The sequence below is a fragment of the Octodon degus genome, unplaced genomic scaffold (genome assembly GCF_000260255.1).
Source record: "Octodon degus isolate 3935 unplaced genomic scaffold, OctDeg1.0 scaffold00296, whole genome shotgun sequence".
In the NCBI taxonomy this organism is placed as follows: Eukaryota; Metazoa; Chordata; class Mammalia; order Rodentia; family Octodontidae; genus Octodon; species Octodon degus.
Genome location: NW_004524872.1, coordinates 504,535 through 526,232, shown reverse-complemented (window position 1 = coordinate 526,232; position 21,698 = coordinate 504,535). Strand labels below are relative to the sequence as shown.

General features: G+C 48.8%; 1 protein-coding gene across 1 annotated transcript in view; it reads left to right on the top strand.

Annotated features, from left to right (window-relative positions):
* Positions 1 to 2,318: 2,318 nt before the first annotated feature.
* Znf831 (zinc finger protein 831) overlaps positions 2,319 to 21,698 on the top strand; it is a 43,757-nt gene continuing 24,377 nt past the window's right edge. Inside the window, exons 1-2 of the mRNA XM_023707517.1 lie at positions 2,319 to 5,961; positions 7,543 to 7,660. Coding sequence (XP_023563285.1) covers positions 2,319 to 5,961; positions 7,543 to 7,660 — 3,761 coding nt within the window. The remainder of the gene's footprint in view (positions 5,962 to 7,542; positions 7,661 to 21,698) is intronic.

Below are 21,698 nucleotides of genomic sequence, written 5' to 3'. Positions count from 1 at the left end.
CCAAGCTGTTTTCTAGAGCGGCCATGCTACATCCCCCATCAGTAGTGCTGGGGGTTTCTGTTTCTGCAAAGTCTCCCTAATATTCATCACTGTCAGCTTCTTATTTTACCGTGCCTGTGCTAGTCAGTGTGACGTCGAGTCATGCTGCGATTGGGACCTGCGTCCCCGGCTGACTGACAGCCTGGCAGTCCTTCCACCTGCTCTGGGCGCAGCCGTCTGTCTTCCTTGGAGAAATGCCGACACACAACCTTTACCCATGTGAACGTTGGGTCTTCTTTTGATTAGAACTCCAACAGTTCTTCCTCCATTCTGGATGTACGAGATGTGTGGCTCGCAGACATTTTCCCCCATTCTGTCTTTTCCTTTCTTGGTAGTGTCCTTGCGTGCACACAAGTTTGAACTTTCAATGAAGTTGTCTTTTTCTTCCCTTTGTCAGTTGGGGTTTCGGCATCACAGCCATTATGAGAAGCCAGTAGCACATCCGAAGTTGGATCCGAAATTTGATCTTCAGTGTGCCTCTCAGTGTTCACAGTTTTCCCTTCGGTCTGTTATCTATTTTGAATTAAGCTCTGCTTGTGGGGGCCAACTTCATTCTTTCTTGTATGTGCCCAGTTGTAGTAGCTTTGATTTTAATATAATTTACTGAATTATAAGTGTGTGTAAATACCTTTGAATTAGGGAGGGGGCTTGCCACTCGGCTTGCAAAGCTCCTGGAGATCTGACCACGAGCTCTGTGGGCGCTGTGTGCAGGAGCTGGCCTCACCATGCTGCTGCTCCTGCCGTGTACCGCGTGCTTGGCATGGCTGGTAAGCGCTGGAAGTTGGAGATTTTTTTTAAGGAGTTGAGCTAGAGGATGGGTGAGGTTTGTTTGTGGAACTCTGGGAAGATGGGTGTCTGAGGACCCTTTAGGCACCAGCCTGCCCAGAATTTGCAGTAGTATCTGGCTCTCTGGCTTTCCTTTTATGACTTAAAGATTATGGCCAGCTCCCTCCCTCCCTCTCCCCCCCCCCGCCTGTCTCCCTCTCCCCCTCCCCCTCCCTCTCTTCTCCCTCCCCCTCCACTCCGTCCCTCCCTCCTCCCTCTCTCCCACTATGAGCTGAGCTACTCCTTCTGGCTTCAAGGTGACCAATTTTGGTTTTGGTTTATTTTTATTTTTTTCCATAATTTTATTGAGAAACAAATAGCAATGAGACAGTTTCAAATCAAATTGGTAAGACAGTTTCAATAATTAACACATTGCATACTATCTTTCTAGTGGTTATTTGCTGTGCAAGATGCAGACACAATATCCTATGTACAAACACTATTAGAACAAATCCCTCTATTCATTGAATTAAGAGAATGTAACTATATATCTATCCTAACTATTCTGAATACACGGATACAAAATGATCATTCATCTATTTCCCTTTTTTTGTTTAGTTCTGTCATTTAAATATTATAGGTGTGTGAACTCAGCAAAATATTCCAAAATAGTCCAGTAGTCCATCATGGTATTGGGTCTTCCATTTGGCTGGCAATGAAGGTGACCAATTTTGTCCAACTGGCTCTGAAGGGCTTTGGAAGTTCCGCTTTAAGTGGGAATCCACATCTCGTCCTGAAGCCAAAGAAGTGCCCCATTACCTGGGAGCATCTGCAGAGCAAGATAGGGCTCCTGGTTACATTTAAATCTTAGCTAAGTCATGCACAATATTTTAACATTAGCCTGACCCATGCAAGAGTTGGGACATGCTTACACCAAGAGTGATTTTCACACAGAATTTGAGACATGCTCACAATATCCCAAAAGAACTATGCCTTGTTTATTCAAAGTCAAACGTAGCTATGAATCCCCTGCTTTTGTTGCAAGCCTCCTTTGAGGTCAGTTTTCATTTTCACTGTTTTTAGCCTATGGCAGAGACTCCGAATCCCAGAGTGGGAAGGGCCTGATTCCTTGTCCATTTTCTTGAAACTGAGATCAAGTGAAAACCTAGCAAGGTGCAGAGTAATCAGACAGTGAAGTGCTTCTCAACCCCAAAAGGAATAAAGCACTACAGGTATGCAGATGTTAAGACTGAGAAAGCAAAAGATGCGCTTCAAAGAGGCTTGGGGGTGGCCCCTGTTTTGCCATGGAGTTGTGGCATTACAGGTCAGCTCTTAATTTCTTCCTTCCTAACTTGGGTACAAGAGTCCTTGTGGATGGTTGTCAGGGCTCAAGGCGTGTGAAAGGCCCAGGAGGTTTAAGGGAGTGTTTACTGCTGGAGAGAAGAAGTACCCTGGTAAACTGTGGCTGTCTCCTGCAGGTTGCCTGGCCTCCTGAGTTGCCCGGACGGTGTGGAATGGAGGCTCCAGAACCCACCTTCCCTGCTCCAGCTACCAGGGACCAGACAGTTCCTATGCCTGGACCCACGGGGGCCCCGAGTGGTCAGGCCTCTCCTCGTCTTACCTTGGGGCCCATCATCCTGCCTCCGGAGCAGGGCCTTCCCCCTGCCATGATCCTCAAAGCTCTGCCTATCCCGCTGTACCATACGGTGCCTCCTGGGGGCCTCCAGCCACGTGCCCCGCTGGTGACAGGCAGCCTGGAAGGGGGCACGATGCCCTTCATCCTTAGTCCCCTGCTGCAGCCTGAAGGGCCTGGGTCGGCCCAGGTGGGCAAGCCAGCCACTCCAGCCCTGACAGTGAACATCGTGGGCACCCTGCCTGTCCTGTCCCCGGGGCTGGGGCCCGCACTGGGCAGCCCTGGCAAGGTGCGGAATGCTGGCAAGTACCTGTGCCCGCACTGTGGCCGTGACTGCCTGAAGCCCAGTGTCTTGGAGAAGCACATCCGGTCCCACACGGGTGAGAGGCCCTTTCCCTGCGCCACGTGTGGCATCGCCTTTAAGACCCAGAGCAACCTGTACAAGCACAGGAGGACACAGACGCATCTCAACAACTCCCGGCTGTCCCTGGAGTGTGAGGCAGGTGGGAGCAGTGTCTCGGAGGAGGGGAACAGGGCTGGAGAGCCCTCCGCAGGGGACAGCAGGCCAGAGAACTGGAGCCAGAGAACGAGTGATGGAGCACCAGGGAGGCCTCTTTCCCCGGGTGCCCATCTGTCCCTTGATGTCAAGAACCTAGAAGCGAAGGCGGAAGTCGCTCCCCCAGTAGGTTCCATACCTGCAGGAAGAGAGGGTCCTACGGACTCCTCCCAGACGACATTGCCTGGTCTCCCGCTGGCCACCACACAGTCTTGGCGGAAGCTGCCAGAAGCAAAACCAGGCTCCCTGCAGCGGCAGCAGGAGATGTCCTCGGAGAAGCCCTGGGACGCCAAGGCCTCCGAGGGCCGGCTAAGGAAGTGCGAGAGCACCGACTCGGGCTACTTGTCTCGCTCAGACAGTGTGGAGCAACCGCCGCCGCCCTCCAGCCCCCTGCACAGCCTGTCGGAGCACAGCGCAGAGTCCGAGGGGGAGGGAGGCCCGGGCTCAGGCCCTGGGCGCACGGGAGCCGAGCCCGCAGCACCAGCGGCCAGCGTGGAGCTGGAGAAGAAGCGGCTGGAGGAGCGCATCGCCCAGCTCATCTCCCACAACCAGGCCGTGGTGGATGACCCCCAGCTGGATCATGTGCGGCCCCGCAAGACCGTCCTGTCCAAGCAGGGCAGCATTGACCTGCCCATGCCCTACACCTACAAGGACTCCTTCCACTTTGACATCCGGGCACTGGAGCCTGGCCGCAGGAGGGCCGCCCTCAGCCCAGCCTGTTCCACCTTCACCGCTCTGGATAAGTCCCGGCCCCTCTTCTTCCACTCTGTGCCCACTCAGCTCTCCAGCACGGTGGAATACGTCCCGGTCACCAGGAGCAACTCGCTGCCCTTTGTTGAGGCCTCCAGCACGTGGCCAGAGCCTCGAGATCGGCAGGACACCTGCCCCACGATGCAGAAGCCCCTGAGCCCCAGGCTGGCCCCAGCCCGACTGGGTTGCCGCTCTGGGCTGACCTTGGCGGGTGTCTCCAGTGGCCACCCCCGGGCCCTGGTGAGACAGGCTGCCGTGGAGGATGTGTTCTGCACCCCCACCTCAGATCCTGTTGCCCCCACAGAGAGCCTGGATGGAAAGAGAATTGCCCCCGGGGAGGGGGTCCCTTGCACGAGCAGGGGGTCCGGTAAGAAGTGCGGCCAGAGGAAGCCGAAGATGTTCTCCCAGGAGAAGTGGCAGGTGTATGGCAATGACACGTTCAGGAGAATCTACCAGAAAATGAAAGCCAGCCATCAGGGAGTGCGGAAAGCCAGGGACGGACCAGGGGGCCACGGGACAGAGCTGCCTCCTCCGCAGAAAGAGGCAGCAGAGTCCAAGGGGGCAGCCCCGTCTCAGGACAGTGGAACACCTGTCCTTGGAGACGCTTCTGTAGCGGCCAAGCCAGTGTCTCAGGGAAGTCCACCAGCTCCAGAGGGCCCCGTAGATCCTGAGTCCCCTGAACTTGGGAGGACGGGGTCCAGAGCAGAAGCCAGGGACCAGCTCAGGATGGCCAGGGCTGTGTCATCCCCCACCCTTGGCAGCAGGGTTCCCTCAGGCTCAGGCAGTAGGAGTCCTCTGCTTTCTCCAAACGGGCAGCAGGAGCTGAGGTGGCAGCTGCCCCTGGTGCCTGGGCCCCTACATGAAGGTGACTTGGGTGCTCCCAGGCCAGCTGTGTCAGACCTCCAGCTGGAAGGGGGCGTTTCTGGGGATGGAGGTGTGAAGGAGACACACCCACGGGCTTCAGCTGTGCTGAGACGGCCTGGGGGTGGCTCTGGGGAGCCCTGGCCTGCAGAGGACAAACTCCCCTCGGAAAGGAAGAAGCTGAAGGTAGAAGGGCTGAACCCTCAGGAGCAGCTGGGGCCCCTGGCAGCAGAGATTTCAGGTGCCTCTGCTCAGGATGCCTCTCTGCCCTCCCAGAGGCAGGACAGTGACCCTAGGGAGATAGCAGGTGTGCCACAGGAGCAGGCCAAGAAGGTGGCTGATCATTTGGCACCCTCTGGCACCTTCTCAGCTGCTCTTGCTGCTGCCCAAAGGCAGGCAGGGCTGGAGGGCAAGGAGCCCACACTGCCCCCTGCTGTGGGGGCTGCCGGGCAGCATTCCCAGCAGGTCTCCCGGTCGCAGGCTCCCCACATATTCCCAGCTATGGCAGGCAGCAGCTTTCCTCCTAAGTACCTCCTTAGGTTACCTCAGGGAGACACCCCCTCCCCACTGCCTGTCCCTGTAGTGTCCATACAAGGCCAACACTCTCTGTGCACAGCTGGGCCACCCAAGGAACTGGGGATGCCCTGGCCTCCTGGCCTGGCCTCAGACCCAATCCTAGGCGAGGTGGATGGCAGCCCAGAGGAGCCCAGCTGCTTCAGGCCAAGGGATGGAAAGAGCAAGACGCCTTTGGGAAGAGAAAAGCAAGCAGAGACTGACGCATGCATCCTGGCACCTGTGCAGTCTCCTGGCTCAGCCCCGGGGCCCCCTCGGGACACAGCCTCTCTCCTACCTGTCTCCACGTGTGACACCCTTGCAGTCCAGGACAAGGGAGGTGAGCCCTATGACACCTGTCACTCCTGCACAGACAGCACATCAGCAAGGACCAGGACCTCTGGGGGTGTCCTAAAGACTCAGGCATCCGGCAGGGAGCTGCAGCGGTGTCCTGAAGATGTCTCAGAAGACCCTCCCTTGAAAGTCAGCCCCTGCTGCTCTGTCCAGCCCGGCTCCTTCCCCATGGCCCGCTCAAGGCCACAGCCCTTGCCCCTGGGCCACCTAACACTGTCTCTGACGCCCAACTTAGGGACCCTTGGGAGCTGTGGGGCGCAGAGTCCCTTCCCCTCCCTGAGGGCTGAGCCCCAGCTCACATGGTGTTGCCTGAGGCGCAGCCTGCCCCTGCCTCAGGAGCAGAAGGAGAAGGCTGCTTCCGTGTACTCAGCTCTGCACTTCCCTGGCGGCAGCCTCCAGGGTGGAGGTCCTGATGCCCAGCCCCTGAACGGTGGAGAACACATCACTGCAGGTCCTGGAAGAAGAGGAGGAAGAAGAGAAGGAGGAGAAAGAGGAGGAGGAGGAGGAGGAAAAGAAGGAGGAGAAGGAGGAGGAAGAGGGCCAGTACAGACGCCCCAGGTAACTCCAGCTCTGTCCAGTGTGGGGCTGAGAGAGCATATGTGAAGCCTCCCTATTCAGCAGCTGTGGTCTGTTCTGGCTTCTCAGCCTCCTCCCAAAGGAGGCTGGGGCTGCACACCTAGGGAGGGGGTGAATAAAGGTTTTAAACACACAGAGAAGAAAGTCATGGAAAAATAAGTTTTAGGGGCTGGCCAGATAGCTCAGTGGATTCAAGCGCCTGCAAGCAGGTGCAGGGGCCGGGTGTTTGATCCCCTGGCCTGCTGTGCTGGCCCCACCCCCCAGGAGGCACACTGAGATGGCAATTGAGACTGGGCGTGGTGACACGTGCCTCTAATCCCAGCTCTTGGGAGGCTGTAAACAGGCGGATCACTACAAGTCTGATCTAGTAGTGAGACCCTGAACACCCTGTATGTAGATCCTTCCCTAAAAATACAATAAATAAATAAATTTATTTTAAAGCGTTATTATACTGTAGCTTCTGCGTGAGCTACTGCTCATGAGACATAGGTTAGCTCTGAGCTTCCTGGCACAGAAGCAAACAGTCTGAAAAACAAAGCACAACCATGGTCATTATACCAGGCTGGAAAATAATTACTATCATTGGTCCCAAATGCACTACTGAGTTGCCCAGGGCCAGCGACAACGAAGGAAATGCAGTGAGTCCTCAAGGGGGTTCTTACGCGGTGAGGAGCTCATGGGTGTGTGGCTCCACCTTGGGGATGAGCTGCCCAGCCTTGAGGTCTTGATCATGCCTGGCCCTGCGTGCTCCGGGTCACTAAGAAGAGTCTGGAGCCTCAGTTCTAATTTGACCCAATGAGCAATGACAGTTGTTTCAAGTGTGAACCTGGGAAGTTGCTCTGCTTCTCTCCTGGTGGTGCCTGAGGGTGGTGCCACCCTTTGTCATCTGGAAAGTGGTGGGACTGAGAGGGCAAACCCAAGTCCAGCTTCGAGGCTGCCTTCCTCCAAAGAGAGGACTAGGAGGGTGACCTGGAGCCTCATGTTCTGGAGGCCTTCTGGCTATGTTAGGGGTCAACCAGCCCAGGCCGGGTTCCAGAAGGTTCTGTGCAGGTACAACTTGTAGGCAACTGGTTGGAGTTCTTATGAGTACAGGTCTCTTGTCACTGCAGCATTTCTATGCCTGGGTTCTATAGATGGGCACCCTGTCTGGACAGAGAGAGAGAGAGAGGGAGGGAGAGAGAGACAGGAGAGGCAGAGAGACAGACAGAGAGACAGAGAGAGACAGAGAGAGACAGAGAGACAGAGACAGAGACAGAGAGAGACAGAGAGACAGAGAGAGACAGAGAGAGACAGAGAGAGACAGAGAGACAGAGAGACAGAGAGAGACAGAGAGACAGAGAGACAGAGAGACAGAGAGTGAGCGCTTTAGGGCTGTGCCTGCCGCAAGGCGCTGAGCAGTGAGCAGCACCCTGGTAACACACTTGCTGTTTTCAGCACTCCTGCCTCATGGTCTCAGGGACGCGGACCCAGGACCTGACATTGGACCCAGAGTGGAAGAAAGGCCTGTCTCGCAGGAGGACAAAGACAGTCTGCAGGAACAGCAAGCAGAGAAAGCTGAAGACCAATCCAAAAAGGTAGGATGTGCACCTGCTCCACCCTTTCCGTGCATGCCAGGGGTCTGAAGTGTGAGCTGGACCTAATCCAACCCCAGAGACTCGGCACGGGACTTGAGGGGCTTCTCTGTGCTTCGGAGAGAGGGCTCTGATTTAGTAGGATCTGTCATTTCCATGATGAAAGGGCTGGCTTGACTCCCCACACACCCACCCTCCACTGTCTGTGTGTTTTCCATTGGTACCCTTCTAAGTTAACCGTCCAAAGAATGTTTGAAATAACAGGGTTGAAAGCACATCCATCCAATGCGAATCCTAGAGAGAGAGCATTAATGGTGGTGTGTATTGCTTTCTGAATTATGGAAACAATGTATGTTCATTGTAGAGAAACTAGAAAATACAGATTGGTGAGGAGAAGACAATAAAATATTTGAGGAACCCTAGTCCTTGGGGGTGACAGATGTGAATGTTCCAAGTCTATCTCCTTGACAGACGTCCATGAACACACTCACTGATGACAGCTGGGAGGACGTAGACTTTTGCAGCACTGTTTGATCATTTGCTTGTCTTGCTTCCTTGCTTAAAATCCTCCAGGGCTGCAAGTTAACTTGTACAAGTTTAATGTACAATTAAAAAGCAAGATCTTTGGCGTGTTTTACCTGTTACACACAGCCTTCTCTGTGTCCTGCCCTCAGAAACGTCTTACTCTTATTTTTCCATGACATCTTGCGCATGCCGTGTGGTGGCCCGGCAGCCCTTCCTTGAAAGGTTGCCCTTGACCTTCTCCTCCCCCGTGTAAACTTGATCCAAAGTCCAGGTGTTCTGCAGGATGCGACCCAGACTCCTCATTATTCCCTTCAGCGGCTGAGACTCTCAAGGGCTGGAGATGACCTCTGCTTCTTAGAGTCTCCCTCCTGCTGTCACCAGTTGTCCATAGGACCACGTGTCCTGAGCCAACCCCAGCTGTGTTCCTGGCACTGTGCGTGTGATGTGACCGCATTGTTAGGTCATGAGAGCCTCCCGTGACTCTGAGAGGTAGACGCATCATTAGTGCTGTCTTTCTCACAAGGACGTGGAGACATGGAGAGATCAGATTTGAGCGGGCAAGTCTCCCTCCACAGCCTCTGTGCTGATGTGCCTGCCTTGTGCTCCAGGCCTGTCCTGGGCCTGTTAATTTCCTAGGGTATTTTTGCGCTGCTGTGTAGGACCCAGCCACCCTGGGAAAGGGCCCAAGAGTCTGCATTTCTAACAAGCAATGATGCTGGCCCTGCCCAAAGAGCAGGACTTCATGCTGCTCCAAATCACATCTCATCCTCCCTAACATCCATGATGTTGGTTCATGCTTTGTTGCTTGGGTCATTCAGAGTGCTGGTAACGAAGCCCAAGTGAAAATAGCCTGACCAAAACAAGGACTGCTCTAGTAGGAAGCATGCGTAGGAATGGCCCAGCAAAGGAAGCTTTGGACACGGATCTCAGAAAAAGGGAGAATGTAGAATGACCAGACCAGAGAGTATCTGCCTGGGATGTTCTGGGGAGGTACGGACATTGGCAACCTGGTTGTTATTCCCCCACCTCCGCCCTGCCCCAAGAATCTCATCGACAAATTAGTAGCACTAAGTCACACCTGAGTGACAAAAGCTGAGTCTGAAGTTTCCAGGTAGCATGTGGAGCCCAGCAGACATTGGAAGGCAGGGAGCAAGGGGGGTCTTAACAGTTCCCATGTTCCCTGGACCTCTCTGCTTGACTTGGCAACCCTCACTGAGCCCGGGTGGAGGTTGGGGGAGGGGTTCCTCCACATGAGGCTGGGAGATCCCAGGCTGAGGCCCCAAACGCTGGGAACATCTTTCCAGGATCCCTTGAAAACCCGTTAGCAGCTCTTTGGCAGAACAGCATCCCTGTAACACTGTCATTGTGCTGGTGTTCAGGCTAAAGGTTTGGGCAATTAGTAGCCATATAATAAAAATCAGATCTTACACAAAAACCTGGACCTCTCACTCCTCTCAAGCTTTCAGAAGCTCTGAAGACACTGGGTCTGAGTTCTGGTGGGCAGCTGCGGGCTGGAACTGAGCAGGGGCCCCAGTCCCTTCCATGTTGCCTTGATGTCAGCCTGCCTGTTTCAGTTATCTACCTGGTGCTCACAGACCTCTGAGTTTGTAAATCTTCTTCCTAATAGTTGGCCTAATAGCTGCCGAAAGAGCGCCTCCTGCTGAATGAGGAGGTTCAGCTGTGACTCGCGCAGGAGCTGTTCCTTAGTAGAGCATGACTGTCCTTCTGGGTAATTCCATTGTCAGGGCTGCTGTGCTCGCTGGTTCCTGCGAGTCCACCCTAGAGTCCCACTCAGGTGTCCGTGTGCAGCAAAACCCTAAACCCAGCAGGCAGCTTCTGCGCCCTGATGATTGTCCCTTTATTTTCCACCTCATCGTCTCACTTATTTTCTCCTGGACTCCCCCACTGTCACTACATCTGTCTGTCTGGACGTTTATTAGCCAGTTCCCACCCCCAGGATCAAAGCCCCTTGACAACAGGGCCACATTTACTTCATGCAGCGTGTGTCTCAGGCATCAGAACAGTGACCAGCGCAGCAGCAGGAAAGCATCAGTAGTTAATAACGTGTGTTCAGTGTTCTCTGAACTTGGCCACTACGTACAGAGGGCTACGGGAATTACCTATTGCTATGTAACAAATGACTGCAGGACAAAGTGGCTTCAGATGACACACGCTTACCCTTTCTCAGCCTTTCTGTGGGTGGATGATTCGGGAGCGGCTTTGCTGGGCCATTCTGGCATGGGGTCTTTCTTGAGACTGCCATCAAGGTGTTGGCTGGGGATGCAGGCCCACTCCCAAGGAGGTTCCCTCACTGGGGCTGACTATGGGCAGCAGCCCAGTCCCTCCCTGTGCGAGCCTTCCTCTTCATGGGCAGCTGAGGCATCCTCCTGAGGGGTTGACTGGTTCCCAGAGTGATGATTCTGGAAAAAGTATGGCAAGGCCACATCCTCTTTTGTGACCTATTTGCAAGAGTCATGTTCTCTGGTTTCTGCAGTACCCTATTGGTCACCCAGGCCAGTGTTATATCCTCCCTTCCAGGGAGGGAAGTATGCAGAACAAGAGCACCAGAAGGGCTTGGGGACCGTCTCGGAGGACACATAAGAGGATATGGTCCTTCTCTCGAGGCACTTCTGGTCCAGAGAGGAAGGTGGAAAGATGATATCCAACCGTGAGACCAGGCAGCTCGTGAAAAGATGCAAACCAAGATGAGTCTCCAAGTGCATTGGCCATAGAGCCAGGAGGTGGGGATTCCAGCCGTGGACTTTCCTGATTCTTAGCCAGGGCTTTCCATTTTCTACCTGTGTTAGCCCATTTAATACTGAATGCAGAATCAGGCTGTTGGGGAAAAAGTCCCCCAGAATGCCACTCCCTGGTAGGCATGCCCTGGCTGGCCCTCCCCTTGGGTCTGAGTGCACCTGAACCAATCAGACAGGCACTTCGGGAGTCTCATACAGGAGTGGTCTAAGACATTGGAAGGTGTGGTGATCGCTCTCGGCTGGCTTTGAGGAGCAGACACGCACAGTGACAGAAACGGCAGGCAGGAGGAGCCTTGAAATGCTAAGGGCAGCAAGAAGGTGAGGACCCCATTCCAACAGCCCCAGCCACACTCCCAGGAATCTGTTCTTTTGACGGCCAGGGAGCATAGAAGCAGCTCTGGAACTGTGGAGAGGAATAAAGCCTGGGAGACAACTGGCTTTATTTAGCCTTAGAGGCTCCTAAGCTGAGAGTCCAGCTGAGCTTAGCCTGGACACTTGCATTTCAGATTCTGGGATAATAAATGGGGGTCACTTTCTGCTGCTAAACTCGAGCTAACATGGGAGCCAGCAGGTACAATTTACAGAGTGGGAAAGAGAGACCCAGGGAGCAGAAGTAAATCGACCAAGAGCCACAGCTCTGAGAGGCCCTGACACCTGCGCGGGTTCCCAGAGGGCCTCCAAGGGGCCTTGAGGTCAGGGGACGTGTGCCCTTCCCATGTTCTATGCTTCCGCCCAAGTCCCGAGGCCCCAGGTCATTTTCCTTAAAGTGGTACCTGCTCCGAGGTCTGTCTTTCAAGAATTTTTGACACAGTGTGAACTGGATTTTAAGAAACGATGTCTTGTTTATGCCCCTTAAAGCGATTCTCTGATGTGGAAATTTCCATTATCCTTCCTATAGATAAGGGAATAACAGTTCAGAGAACTCTAATGGTGTATTCATTTTTTATGACAAGTGACAAGTTACCATACTGGGTCTTAAAATAACATCCATTTATTAGCTCACAGTTTCAGCAGTTCGAAAGTCTGGTACAGTTTAGCCGGCTCCTCTGCAGAGGTCTCCGAGGCTGTGAGCAAGATGGAACCTACATAGGGAAGAATGGCACCTCCCTGCCTGGGCGGTGGGCAGAAGCCTTTGTTGTGAGGCACAGAATTCACAGCAGTTTGTTTCTTCACAGCCAGCAGAGGAGAAAGAGTGTCTCCGTAGCTTCCATCTCTAACCTCTAAGCCAGCTGTTGAAGGGCTCATCTGATAGATAAGGCCCCCCCTGCTCTAATCGACCTTTTCATTAGGGACTTTAATTACATCAGAAAAGTACCTTTACCGTGGTGGTCTTTCCTAGTGAGAGGCAAGTCCCAGGTCCTGCCTGTATTCAAGCGGAGGAGAATATGCGCAGTGTGACTTATGAAGGGCCACTCCGGCATGGCTGCCACACACAGCTTTTCCGGCTGGTCTGGTCAGCGCAAATAGCACAGCTAGCTGAGTTTTCTAGGGCCAGTGTTTTCTACCATCACCTCTGGCACGCAGTTGCGAGGACTGAATCTTTGATCTGAGGTGCTCGGATGGTGAACGGGTTTCTTTTAAAGGTAAATCACCCGCAAAGCCACTGGACACATTCTACCCAGCCTCCAAGGGTGCAATAAGAACGTTACCCACTTGTTTCACCCACATGAAACTTCAAGCATAATCAACTTTGCAGTGTTGCAATCAACCCATTTGCAACAGTTTTGCTTCCATCCTTTTTCCTTTTCATTCTCTCTTTTGTTTTACATCTCTTTCCCCTGCCTTCCCACTGTCTTCATTTGTAAGGACGGCCATGATTAGATTGGACTGTCCTGTGGTGAGGTCAGTGCACCACCCAGGTCCTGAGGATTAGGAGATGGCATCTATGGGGAGACGTGACTGCACACACCCACGCGGGCTGCAGACCTGCCTACCAGCGGCCTGTCTGTCTGTCTGTCTGTCTGTCTGTCTGTCTGTCTATCTATCTATCTATCTATCTATCTATCTATCTATCTATCTATCTATCTATCATCTATCATCTGTCATCCTCTGTCTATCACCTATTTTTTCTAATATCTATCACCTAGCTCCCTTTTGTCATCTATTTAGTTATCTTCATATTCCTGTATTCATCATTTCTCCAGCTTTCTTCTGCCATTTATTTACTGGTCTATCTCAAGTGCATCTATCTGTCATCTGTCATCAATCACATCTATCCTCTCGGTTTTTGTTCTGTCCTTAAGAAAGAAGCCTAAAGGTCGAGTTATTTTTGCATCAATTGTCTTAGTTTTTGTTGCAGATGAGATAGTGCAGAAGAGATTTCCCTAGAAGGTCTTGACTCGTGAATCTTAAAATTCATTCATCAGAGTAACTATTGCCTTTTTCTATTTATTTGAAAAAATATTAAAAATATAAGAACATTCAGAAAGTGTATAACAAAACCTCAAACAAATGATGAAGCAGAATTTAAACTGTTAGCGTTTCAACACATTTTTCTGTGTTTTAAAAATAAAAATTACCTTACCCATTATAAGTAATACAAAGAAAATAAAAGTGCAAATGTAATTATGTAGTCTAATGTATTTGGCACAAAATCATTTTAATCCTTGTTTATATACTTTTATTAGAAATCCACATATCCATCAATAATATATAATGCTCTGCGACTATGTATTTGTGCTGAATTTCTTATTCTTCAGCTTTATGTTTAAGCTCATTGCTATTTTTGAAGATGTCAGAGCATGAGAAGTCCAGGTGAAAGGTGTCCCCCTGCCTGCCCTAGAGTTTCCTACCTGTGAGTGAGGCCAACCCTCCTCCCAGTGCCTGCTCGTGTTCACTGTTCCTGAGCTTTTTAATGACCAGCTTTAAGATTCTGCCTCTATTCTCCATTTGTGGGGATTCTTTGCCCATTACAACTCCTGCAGGTATTTTTCCAGGTATATTATTTGTTGTTTGAAGTCTGTTTATTTCTACTTACCCATGTGGTTGCTACAGCTTACCTTTTCATTCTCTGTTTTTTATGGCTACTTTTTTTTAAAACTTATTTTGAATTTTCGTGCTGGGATTATTTTCTTCTGCCTATGACATATTATTTAAAATTTTTCTTTAGAGAAGAAAATTTTCTCCATTTTTTTAGTCTGAAAATATATTTATTGCCTGAGGGTTGTTGAAAAATATTTTTGCTGGGTACATGATCCAAGACTCCCAGTCTTTTTGGGGCACATCAAAGCTATTGTTGCATAATGCTGAGCTTCTCACTCTGTGGTGGAGAAGTCAGCTCTTAATCTATTCCTCTGTCTTTTAAAAGTCTTTTATCTCTGGCCACTTTTAAGATCTCCTTTTAATCTTTGGTGTTCTGTAGTTTTACTTTGATGTATGTAGGTGGACATTACTTTTTATTTATTCCATTAAAATCCATTGGACTTCTATGATTTGTGGATTGATGTCTCCCCAGAAAATTCTCAGCGATTGGTCTTCAAACATTGTCTCTGATCCATTCTCTCTCCTCTTTCTAAAACTCAGAAGTAATGTATCTTAGACTTCTTTCTCTCTTGTTTCTCTGTGTTAGTAACTGGATTCTTTGTTCAGATCTATCTTTAAAATTTTACTAGTTTTCTTAATCCATTAAGTTACTTTTGTAAGGCTTTATTGAAACATAATTGCATTTAATAATTGCATATATTTAAAACATACAATTTAGCTGGGCCGATAGGGCATGCCTATAAATCCCAGTCACTTAGAAGGTTGAGTCAGGAAGACCACAAGTTGGAGCCTAGCTAATACAAATTAGCTGAGACTTCATCTCAGAGTAAAAAATAGAGGGCTGGGGAAGTAGCTCAGAGGTGAAGCACCCCCTGGGTTTGATGTTCAGTGCCAAAAGAGAAGTGCAATTTAATAAGTTTTGATATAAATGTATGCCTGAGCACCCAACAATATAACCAAGGTGAAGAACACAGCCATCATTGCTCAAATGTCCCCATCCTTTTGTGACTCTTCCCTCTTACCCACCCTGCCACCCTCCAATCTTCAGGTACCATGATGTGTTTTCTGTCCTTATAGATTAGCTTGCTTCTTCTAGACACTTTAGAAATAGGATCACACAATATCTACATATCTTTTTCTTTTTTGGCATAGCTGGTTTTCGGGGGGCATGCTTACTCTGAGGTTCATCTATATTATTACGCATGTCGAAAATTCACTTTTTTTTTTTTAGAGTATCTATACCACTGGGTGGATCTGCCAAAACTCATTTATGCATCACCTCGTTGGCAGACCTATGTCTTACCTCAGTTTTAGAAAGTTATTAAGAAATCTCTGAAAAGTGAAGTTTAAACTCATATTTTGTAGTGATTTAAATAAATATCAATCAAAGATCAGTAGCAAAAAATACATTTAAAAATTTGATGAGACAAAGAGTCTTTCTGAGTGCCTCATACATTCCAGAAAACATGCAATGGTGATAAATGGTGAATGCAGGTGCCGGGGGTACAGCAAAGCCACCATGAGCCAAAGCCACCATCAGCATCAGGAGAGGATGCTTCCTGTTCATAGGATCACATCACAAAAGGTGTGCTACTAGTCCAGACAAGCATTCTTCAAATTGGTTAAAAGAAAAGTAATAGAAACAATGTGCAAAGTAACAGTGAACTCATAGAAAAACTACAACTTGTCCTGAAACAAATATAAAGGATTTTCATACTTATTCAAGATAAAAAAAAATTACAAAAAAATGTCAATTCCCACTTGGTGGAAATGTGGGAGAGACTCTAATATGCTGTCTATGGAATTATAAATTGATATGTGTCTTTGCGTATGTGTCAATTTGCAATGTTTATCACAATTAGTACCACAATATATCTATATATCTATATTTATATCATCTATGTGCATATGGATTATATCTCAATAATAGAGAAATCATGAAATAATTTTGATTTAGTTTTATAATAGAATATAAATGAAAATAATAGTTGTCATAATTATTTTGTCTGTTGGTGCCAAACATATAAAATAAATAGTGTATTGTTTCTTTCTTTTTCTGAAACCGGGGATTGAACTCAGGCTTTTGCGCTTGCCAGGGAAACGCTTATTCTACTAAGCCATCTCTCCGGCCCCCTGTTTTTCCTTTTTTTGATGTATTTGGTTGTTACAGGGTCTCACTATTCAGCCTGGACTCGTGATCCTCCTGCTTTCACCCTCCACAGTGCTGGGATTACAGGCATGTGCCACTATGCCTGGACTCTGTCCAACTCAGGCCACTCTAGGGGTGAGACTGGTGTGGCATGTGGTGCCCGGGATTGAATCACGGTCCTTGTGCTTTGCCTAAGTTTGCCTAAGCATTTGATTTAGTCCTCTGAGCTATCTCACTGGCCCGGGATTATTTTCTTATTGTTGATGTTTTGAGAGTTTTTTGAATATTCTGATTGTAAATTCTTTATCCAATATGTGATTTGAAAATATTTTCTTCCAGAGTGTGACTTGTGTTTTAATTCTCTTAACAATGTCTGTTCAAATGCAGACATCTGTGATTTTTTGTGAAACCCATTTTTTAATTTTAATTATGTTGAAATTTATTTTTTCTTTTGTTGACTATGCTTTAGTGTCAGAATACAAATAAACAGATTCCTGGTCACAATCACTAGGATTTTCTTTTGGTTTCCTCTAAGGTTTTATGTTTTAGGCCTACAATCCATTTTCACCTAAGTTTTATATCTGGTGAGATGTATGAATCAAAGTTCCTATCTTTGCAAGTGTTCTAGAGGCCCTTGTTAATCTAATTGCTTTTTTTGTTTTCAAGCTTTAATCTTTTCATTTGCTGTTATTTTATCATTTTTTAAAAATTAATTTTATTGAGAAAGAAATAGCAATGAGACAGTTTCAAAACAGGTCAGTAGGACAGTTACAATAGTTAATACATTGCATAGTGATGTCTTCATAGTAGTTATTCATAGTACAAGATGCAGACATGATATCTTGTCTAAACACTATTAGTACAAATCTTTCTTCTTGTTGAACTAAACAGAAATTCTGGGTTGTTTGGGTTTTTTTTTTTGGCACTTTTTTAGGGAAAGGTCTACAGGGTGTTCGGGGTCTCACTCCTAGATTGAACTCATAGTGATCCACCTGTTTACAGCCTCCCAAGAGCTGGGATTACAGGTGTGTGTCACCATGCCCAGTCTTGTCTTTAAAAAAAAATGTATTTAGTGTAGAATCTACAGGGTCTCACTACACATATTGGACTCATAGTGATCCCTTTGTTTGCAACCTCCTTGACGCTGGGATTATAGGCAAGCGCCACCATGCCCAGACTCAATTGCAGTCTCTGAGTGCCCGGTCCCTGCGTCTGCCTAAGCAGGATTTTTAATCTGCTGAGCTATCTGGCCCGCCCCTATTGCCTATTGTGATACAAATGTCTCACTGTCATAATTATATAACCTGACTTTAACACTCGCTATAAAGCTAAGGTATTCAGGCCAGTGTGGGCTTTGCGCTGACATGGGCCAAGGTCAATGGAGAGACAGTCCAAGGACTGACCACAGTATAGGAGCAATTAGCTCTTGATGAAAGTACAAAGGAAATTTGGTGGAGAAAGTGTAGTCATTCCAACGGAGGGGCTGGACCTGGACACGTCCTGGAGCCCAGGAAGGTTGATCTGCATTCTCCTATCTCAGGGGTCCACGTTCACGGCTTCCTGTCTGATGTCACGAGGATCCACTCATTTTTCTGGCTTTCATTTAGGATGACAAACCTAGTTAGTACCATGCACCTGGACCAGAAGGCCCTGGTGCCTTTCGATGGCTCTGCTTTCATTGGTCCACTGAAGTTTAAATATAATTGCTCATGGATATCACGTTTTATTTCCAAAAAGTTCCATTTAATTACTTTTCAGTTAAGTTTGGTGATTTTTGTATCACTTTCTTCACTTTTATTTTTTATTCTTTAACAATAACTACACTTAATATTACATCTGATTTGTGTTAATATATGAAGTCTTGGCGTGTCTGACACTATTTTCTATGTTACCTCTTACAGCAACTTGATTTCTTGCGTGTGTTAGTATTTTTAACAGTAAGTTGATGCTTCTAGAACGTTGAGAGTTGCAACACTGAGACCTAGACTCCTCTGTGGACTGCTACACTGGTGGATATCGCACCGCACCAAGCAATCACCTCTCAGAAGCCCCGCCTGTGAGCATATGGGGCTTCCGGGGACATCTAGACATGAACCCTTAACACTTGGCAGGGAGGTTTTTATCATTAGGAAGATGTAGTTGTGCCCGTCTGTCTTTGCTTTTTGTTTATTTTGAGTTTTGAGCTGGGGTTTTGCTCTGTTGCCCAGGCTTGAACCTTTGGTCTCAAAGCCTTTTTCTCAAATTGCTCCCCGCCCCATCCAGCTGGAAGTTGATAAGCTTAAGAAGTGCAGTAATGTTTCCCTTAACTTTACTAATTCTTGTCTAAGAAATCTCCTCTTACTCTCACTCTCTCAGTACCACAGTGTACAAATATATTCTTTTTGATTTCCTTCTTATGTGAATAAATATATATTTGTACATAGAAAGATTTATTCTTATTTTTATTATGTAGACAACTATGGGTCATGGGTCAGATATGACTTTTGATCTGTTTTAGTATACCCTCATGAGTTGAACATGGTTTTATATTTTTAAAGGGGATATCCAAATACCTACACACACACACACACACACACACACACACACGGACACACACACATACACATAAAGACAGAGATTGTGTGGCCTGTAAACTCCAAAATCTACCTGGAATTCACATGAAAAGCTCACCAACTTTTGCATGAGTCCGCTTTCCCTCAGTTACTTGCTACACTTTAGCTTCTCACTTATCACTTGGGAGTTTATTTCGGGGTCTTCCATTCTGATGCATTCATTTCTTTGTTTGTTGCGAACTCCAAATACCACACTGCACTGAAAATGGTTTTCATTAATGAAACCACATGAGTTGAAGGAGAGGGATTAGAAAACGCAGGGCCCATTTTCAGAGTGGAAATGAAAAAAAATGAAGAAAATTCATCTTTAGATTCCTAACTGGCCTGACATTAACTGGAGGCATAGAAACTCAGAGTGGTCACAAAAATACGCGTCTACCATGCCCCAAGCGGGCACTGGACCATGGAATTGGATTTTATTGATTAATTTGTAGCTGCCTATGGTGCAGTAGGAGGCATGAGACACTCAGGGACTTGTTCCAGGAAATTTCCAACAAGGGGGAGCAGAGAGCAGAGGAGAGCAGAGCCCGGGTTTGGGAATGAGGCTCCATTAGAAGGCGGTGATGTGGCTCCTCACACAGCTGGGTTGAGGGCCTAGTGCTGCCGTGTGCAGTGCGTTGGCTCTTTAGCCGCACTGAGCTCATGTGGCCTCTGCTGCAGCTGACCCCTGCACAAGGTCAAGGCCCTGGGTCCCACTGACCACAGCCCTGGAGTTTTTTGTTTGTTTCAGACAGAGTCTCTCACTCTGTAGCCCACACTGGCATTGAACTAGCTATGCAGCCCAGGCTGGCCTTGAACTTATGACGATGCTCCTGTCTCAGCCTCCTGAGTGCCAGGATCACAGGGTGCCCCACCACACCAGGCTCTAGCTCTGGGGCTTTGAGCCTCAGGTTCTGCTTAGGGGGTGCAGAGGCTCTACTGTCATTCCTCTACTCTAATTCTTTGTGCTTTGCTTTTCCCTGTGGGGCCACGAGAGGAGGAGAGAAAAAATGTGACTTATGAGAGGCTCTGCCCTCTAAGCTGAAGGCGTGTCCTGTGGATAAGACCTCCCTGGAAGGAGCAGGGGCTGCAGGGCGGCACAGAGAAGCAGGGAGGTTGGCGGATCCCAGCAGGGCCTTGCCTACTTTTCTCTATGCTCTTCTTCTGGGAGGATGTCCCAGTGCTCAGGACCTTTGCCAATAAAACTTCAAGTATCTCTCGGAGCTGATGGCTCAGGACTGATGTCTCTGAGGCCCGGGGACAAAGGTATTGCTGTGGTCTGGAGCATGCCTCTAGCCTGCAGAGAGAATTGGGAAGCCAGGGCCATGAAACCTAGGAGTCAGATTTAAAAGTGGGACCTGACTTATTACAAAAACCTGAATCACTTTACAGGCCAACAAATTAGACATAAACATAGCAACTTAGGTTGATCTTAAAACACAGCTTTGAGTAAAAATACAGTGAGTAAAAAGAGTGAGTTCCATGGTACAATGTCACACACAAAAGTGAGGCTAGGCATATACGAGGTTATGTGCATTTTTATGGGTGCTTCTCAAGCCTGTCTGAGCGAGGGTTGTGTTGCATAGCCGAGGCCAGGCTCCTGGAAGTGGAGCCAGAGTTGGGGATTCTGTCCCAGTGATTTACAGAGGGCAGACTTGGAGATGTGAGAGACGGAGCGAAGAACAGTGAGCAGTGGGTGAGCAGTGAGGGGCTAGCCCAGCCTGGCCCTACAGGAGTTCTCAGCGGTGGGTTGCACCTCCAGGTTGTCCTGCTCAGCGGTAAATGGGCTGGGGGCTTTCACACTGCAATGACATTCAGTGGCCAAGGGTCCTCTCTGCTGGGGTAGTGGCTGTAGGGTCCCATGTGCAGCCCAGGGGAGACTGTGTGATGGGGTCCACAGCCCCTGCCACACTGCAGCCCTGTGCACTGGAGAAAGGACTGTGCACCTCTGGAATACCCAGCAGAGAAAGACACAGACCCTGCTGATGACCAAGCAAAGTACCCCATGGTGCCAAGGTCAGTGTGGGCTCTCCCTAGGGCAACTGGGTCTGCATTCCACTTTGATGAGCTCTGAGTTCAGGGGCTGCAACTCTCCCAGCAGACTCCTGGTTATTTTGATTGAGTGGAGCCCATGGTTCCAACTGTACTATTTTTAACACCTGCAAGCAAGTGATAGTCACCTGTTGACTTGGGGAGCAGAGGTGACCCGCCACATGCAGAGGGAGAATTCTCGCAGCAGGTCCTAGCCTCCTCTCAGCTCTTTGTCTCTGCACTCTGAAATCACTGTCCACCCAGGCTCTGCAGGAGCTCCAACTGGCTCCAGAGTTTGTGATTAGTGACATAGCAGCCTGTGGCTCCCTAGCCTGGCTCAGATAGCTTTTTTGGGAACTTGTGGTCCTGACAAGCACAGCTGACTGCTTCTAAGGACAAGCTGTGTCCCCCCTGGGGAATGACAGCTCTGCCCCAGGAATGGGAGGCAAGCTTTTGCCAAATGTAGATGATGGTGAAGATGAACGAAAGGCTGTCTTCCAATTGCTGCCACCAGATAAAAACAGTGCCTAAGAGGATCTTACATTCTGCCAATCTTATTTAAAGTTCTGTGAGTAGCCCTCGTGTTGGAAGTATTGTGGTGGGATCTTGGCAGTGGTGCACAGAAATGAGGCAGGGGATGGCCACGCAGGTGGCGGCCCCCTTCTCCCCAGAAGATTGTGAGGGGTCATGATGGGGGGTGAGTCCTCATAAACTGAGGCTTAAAAGGGAAAGAAGTCCCTGTGCTTGACCAAGCAGCTAGCAAAAGTCCAAATATCTTTCAAAAGAGCTTTGGAGCAAGGTGTGGTGCCATATGCCTCTAGCATCTTAGCCTTCTGAGAGGCTGAGGCAAAAAGACTGTAAGTTCAAGCCAGGCCTTGGCATTTTAGGAAGACTCTGTCTCAAAATTAAAAAGAAAAGAAAGAGCTGAAGGTATAGTTCAGTGTGAAAGCTCCAGGTTCACTCTCCAGTACCTAAAAAAAATTGCTAGGGAACATAATATATATATA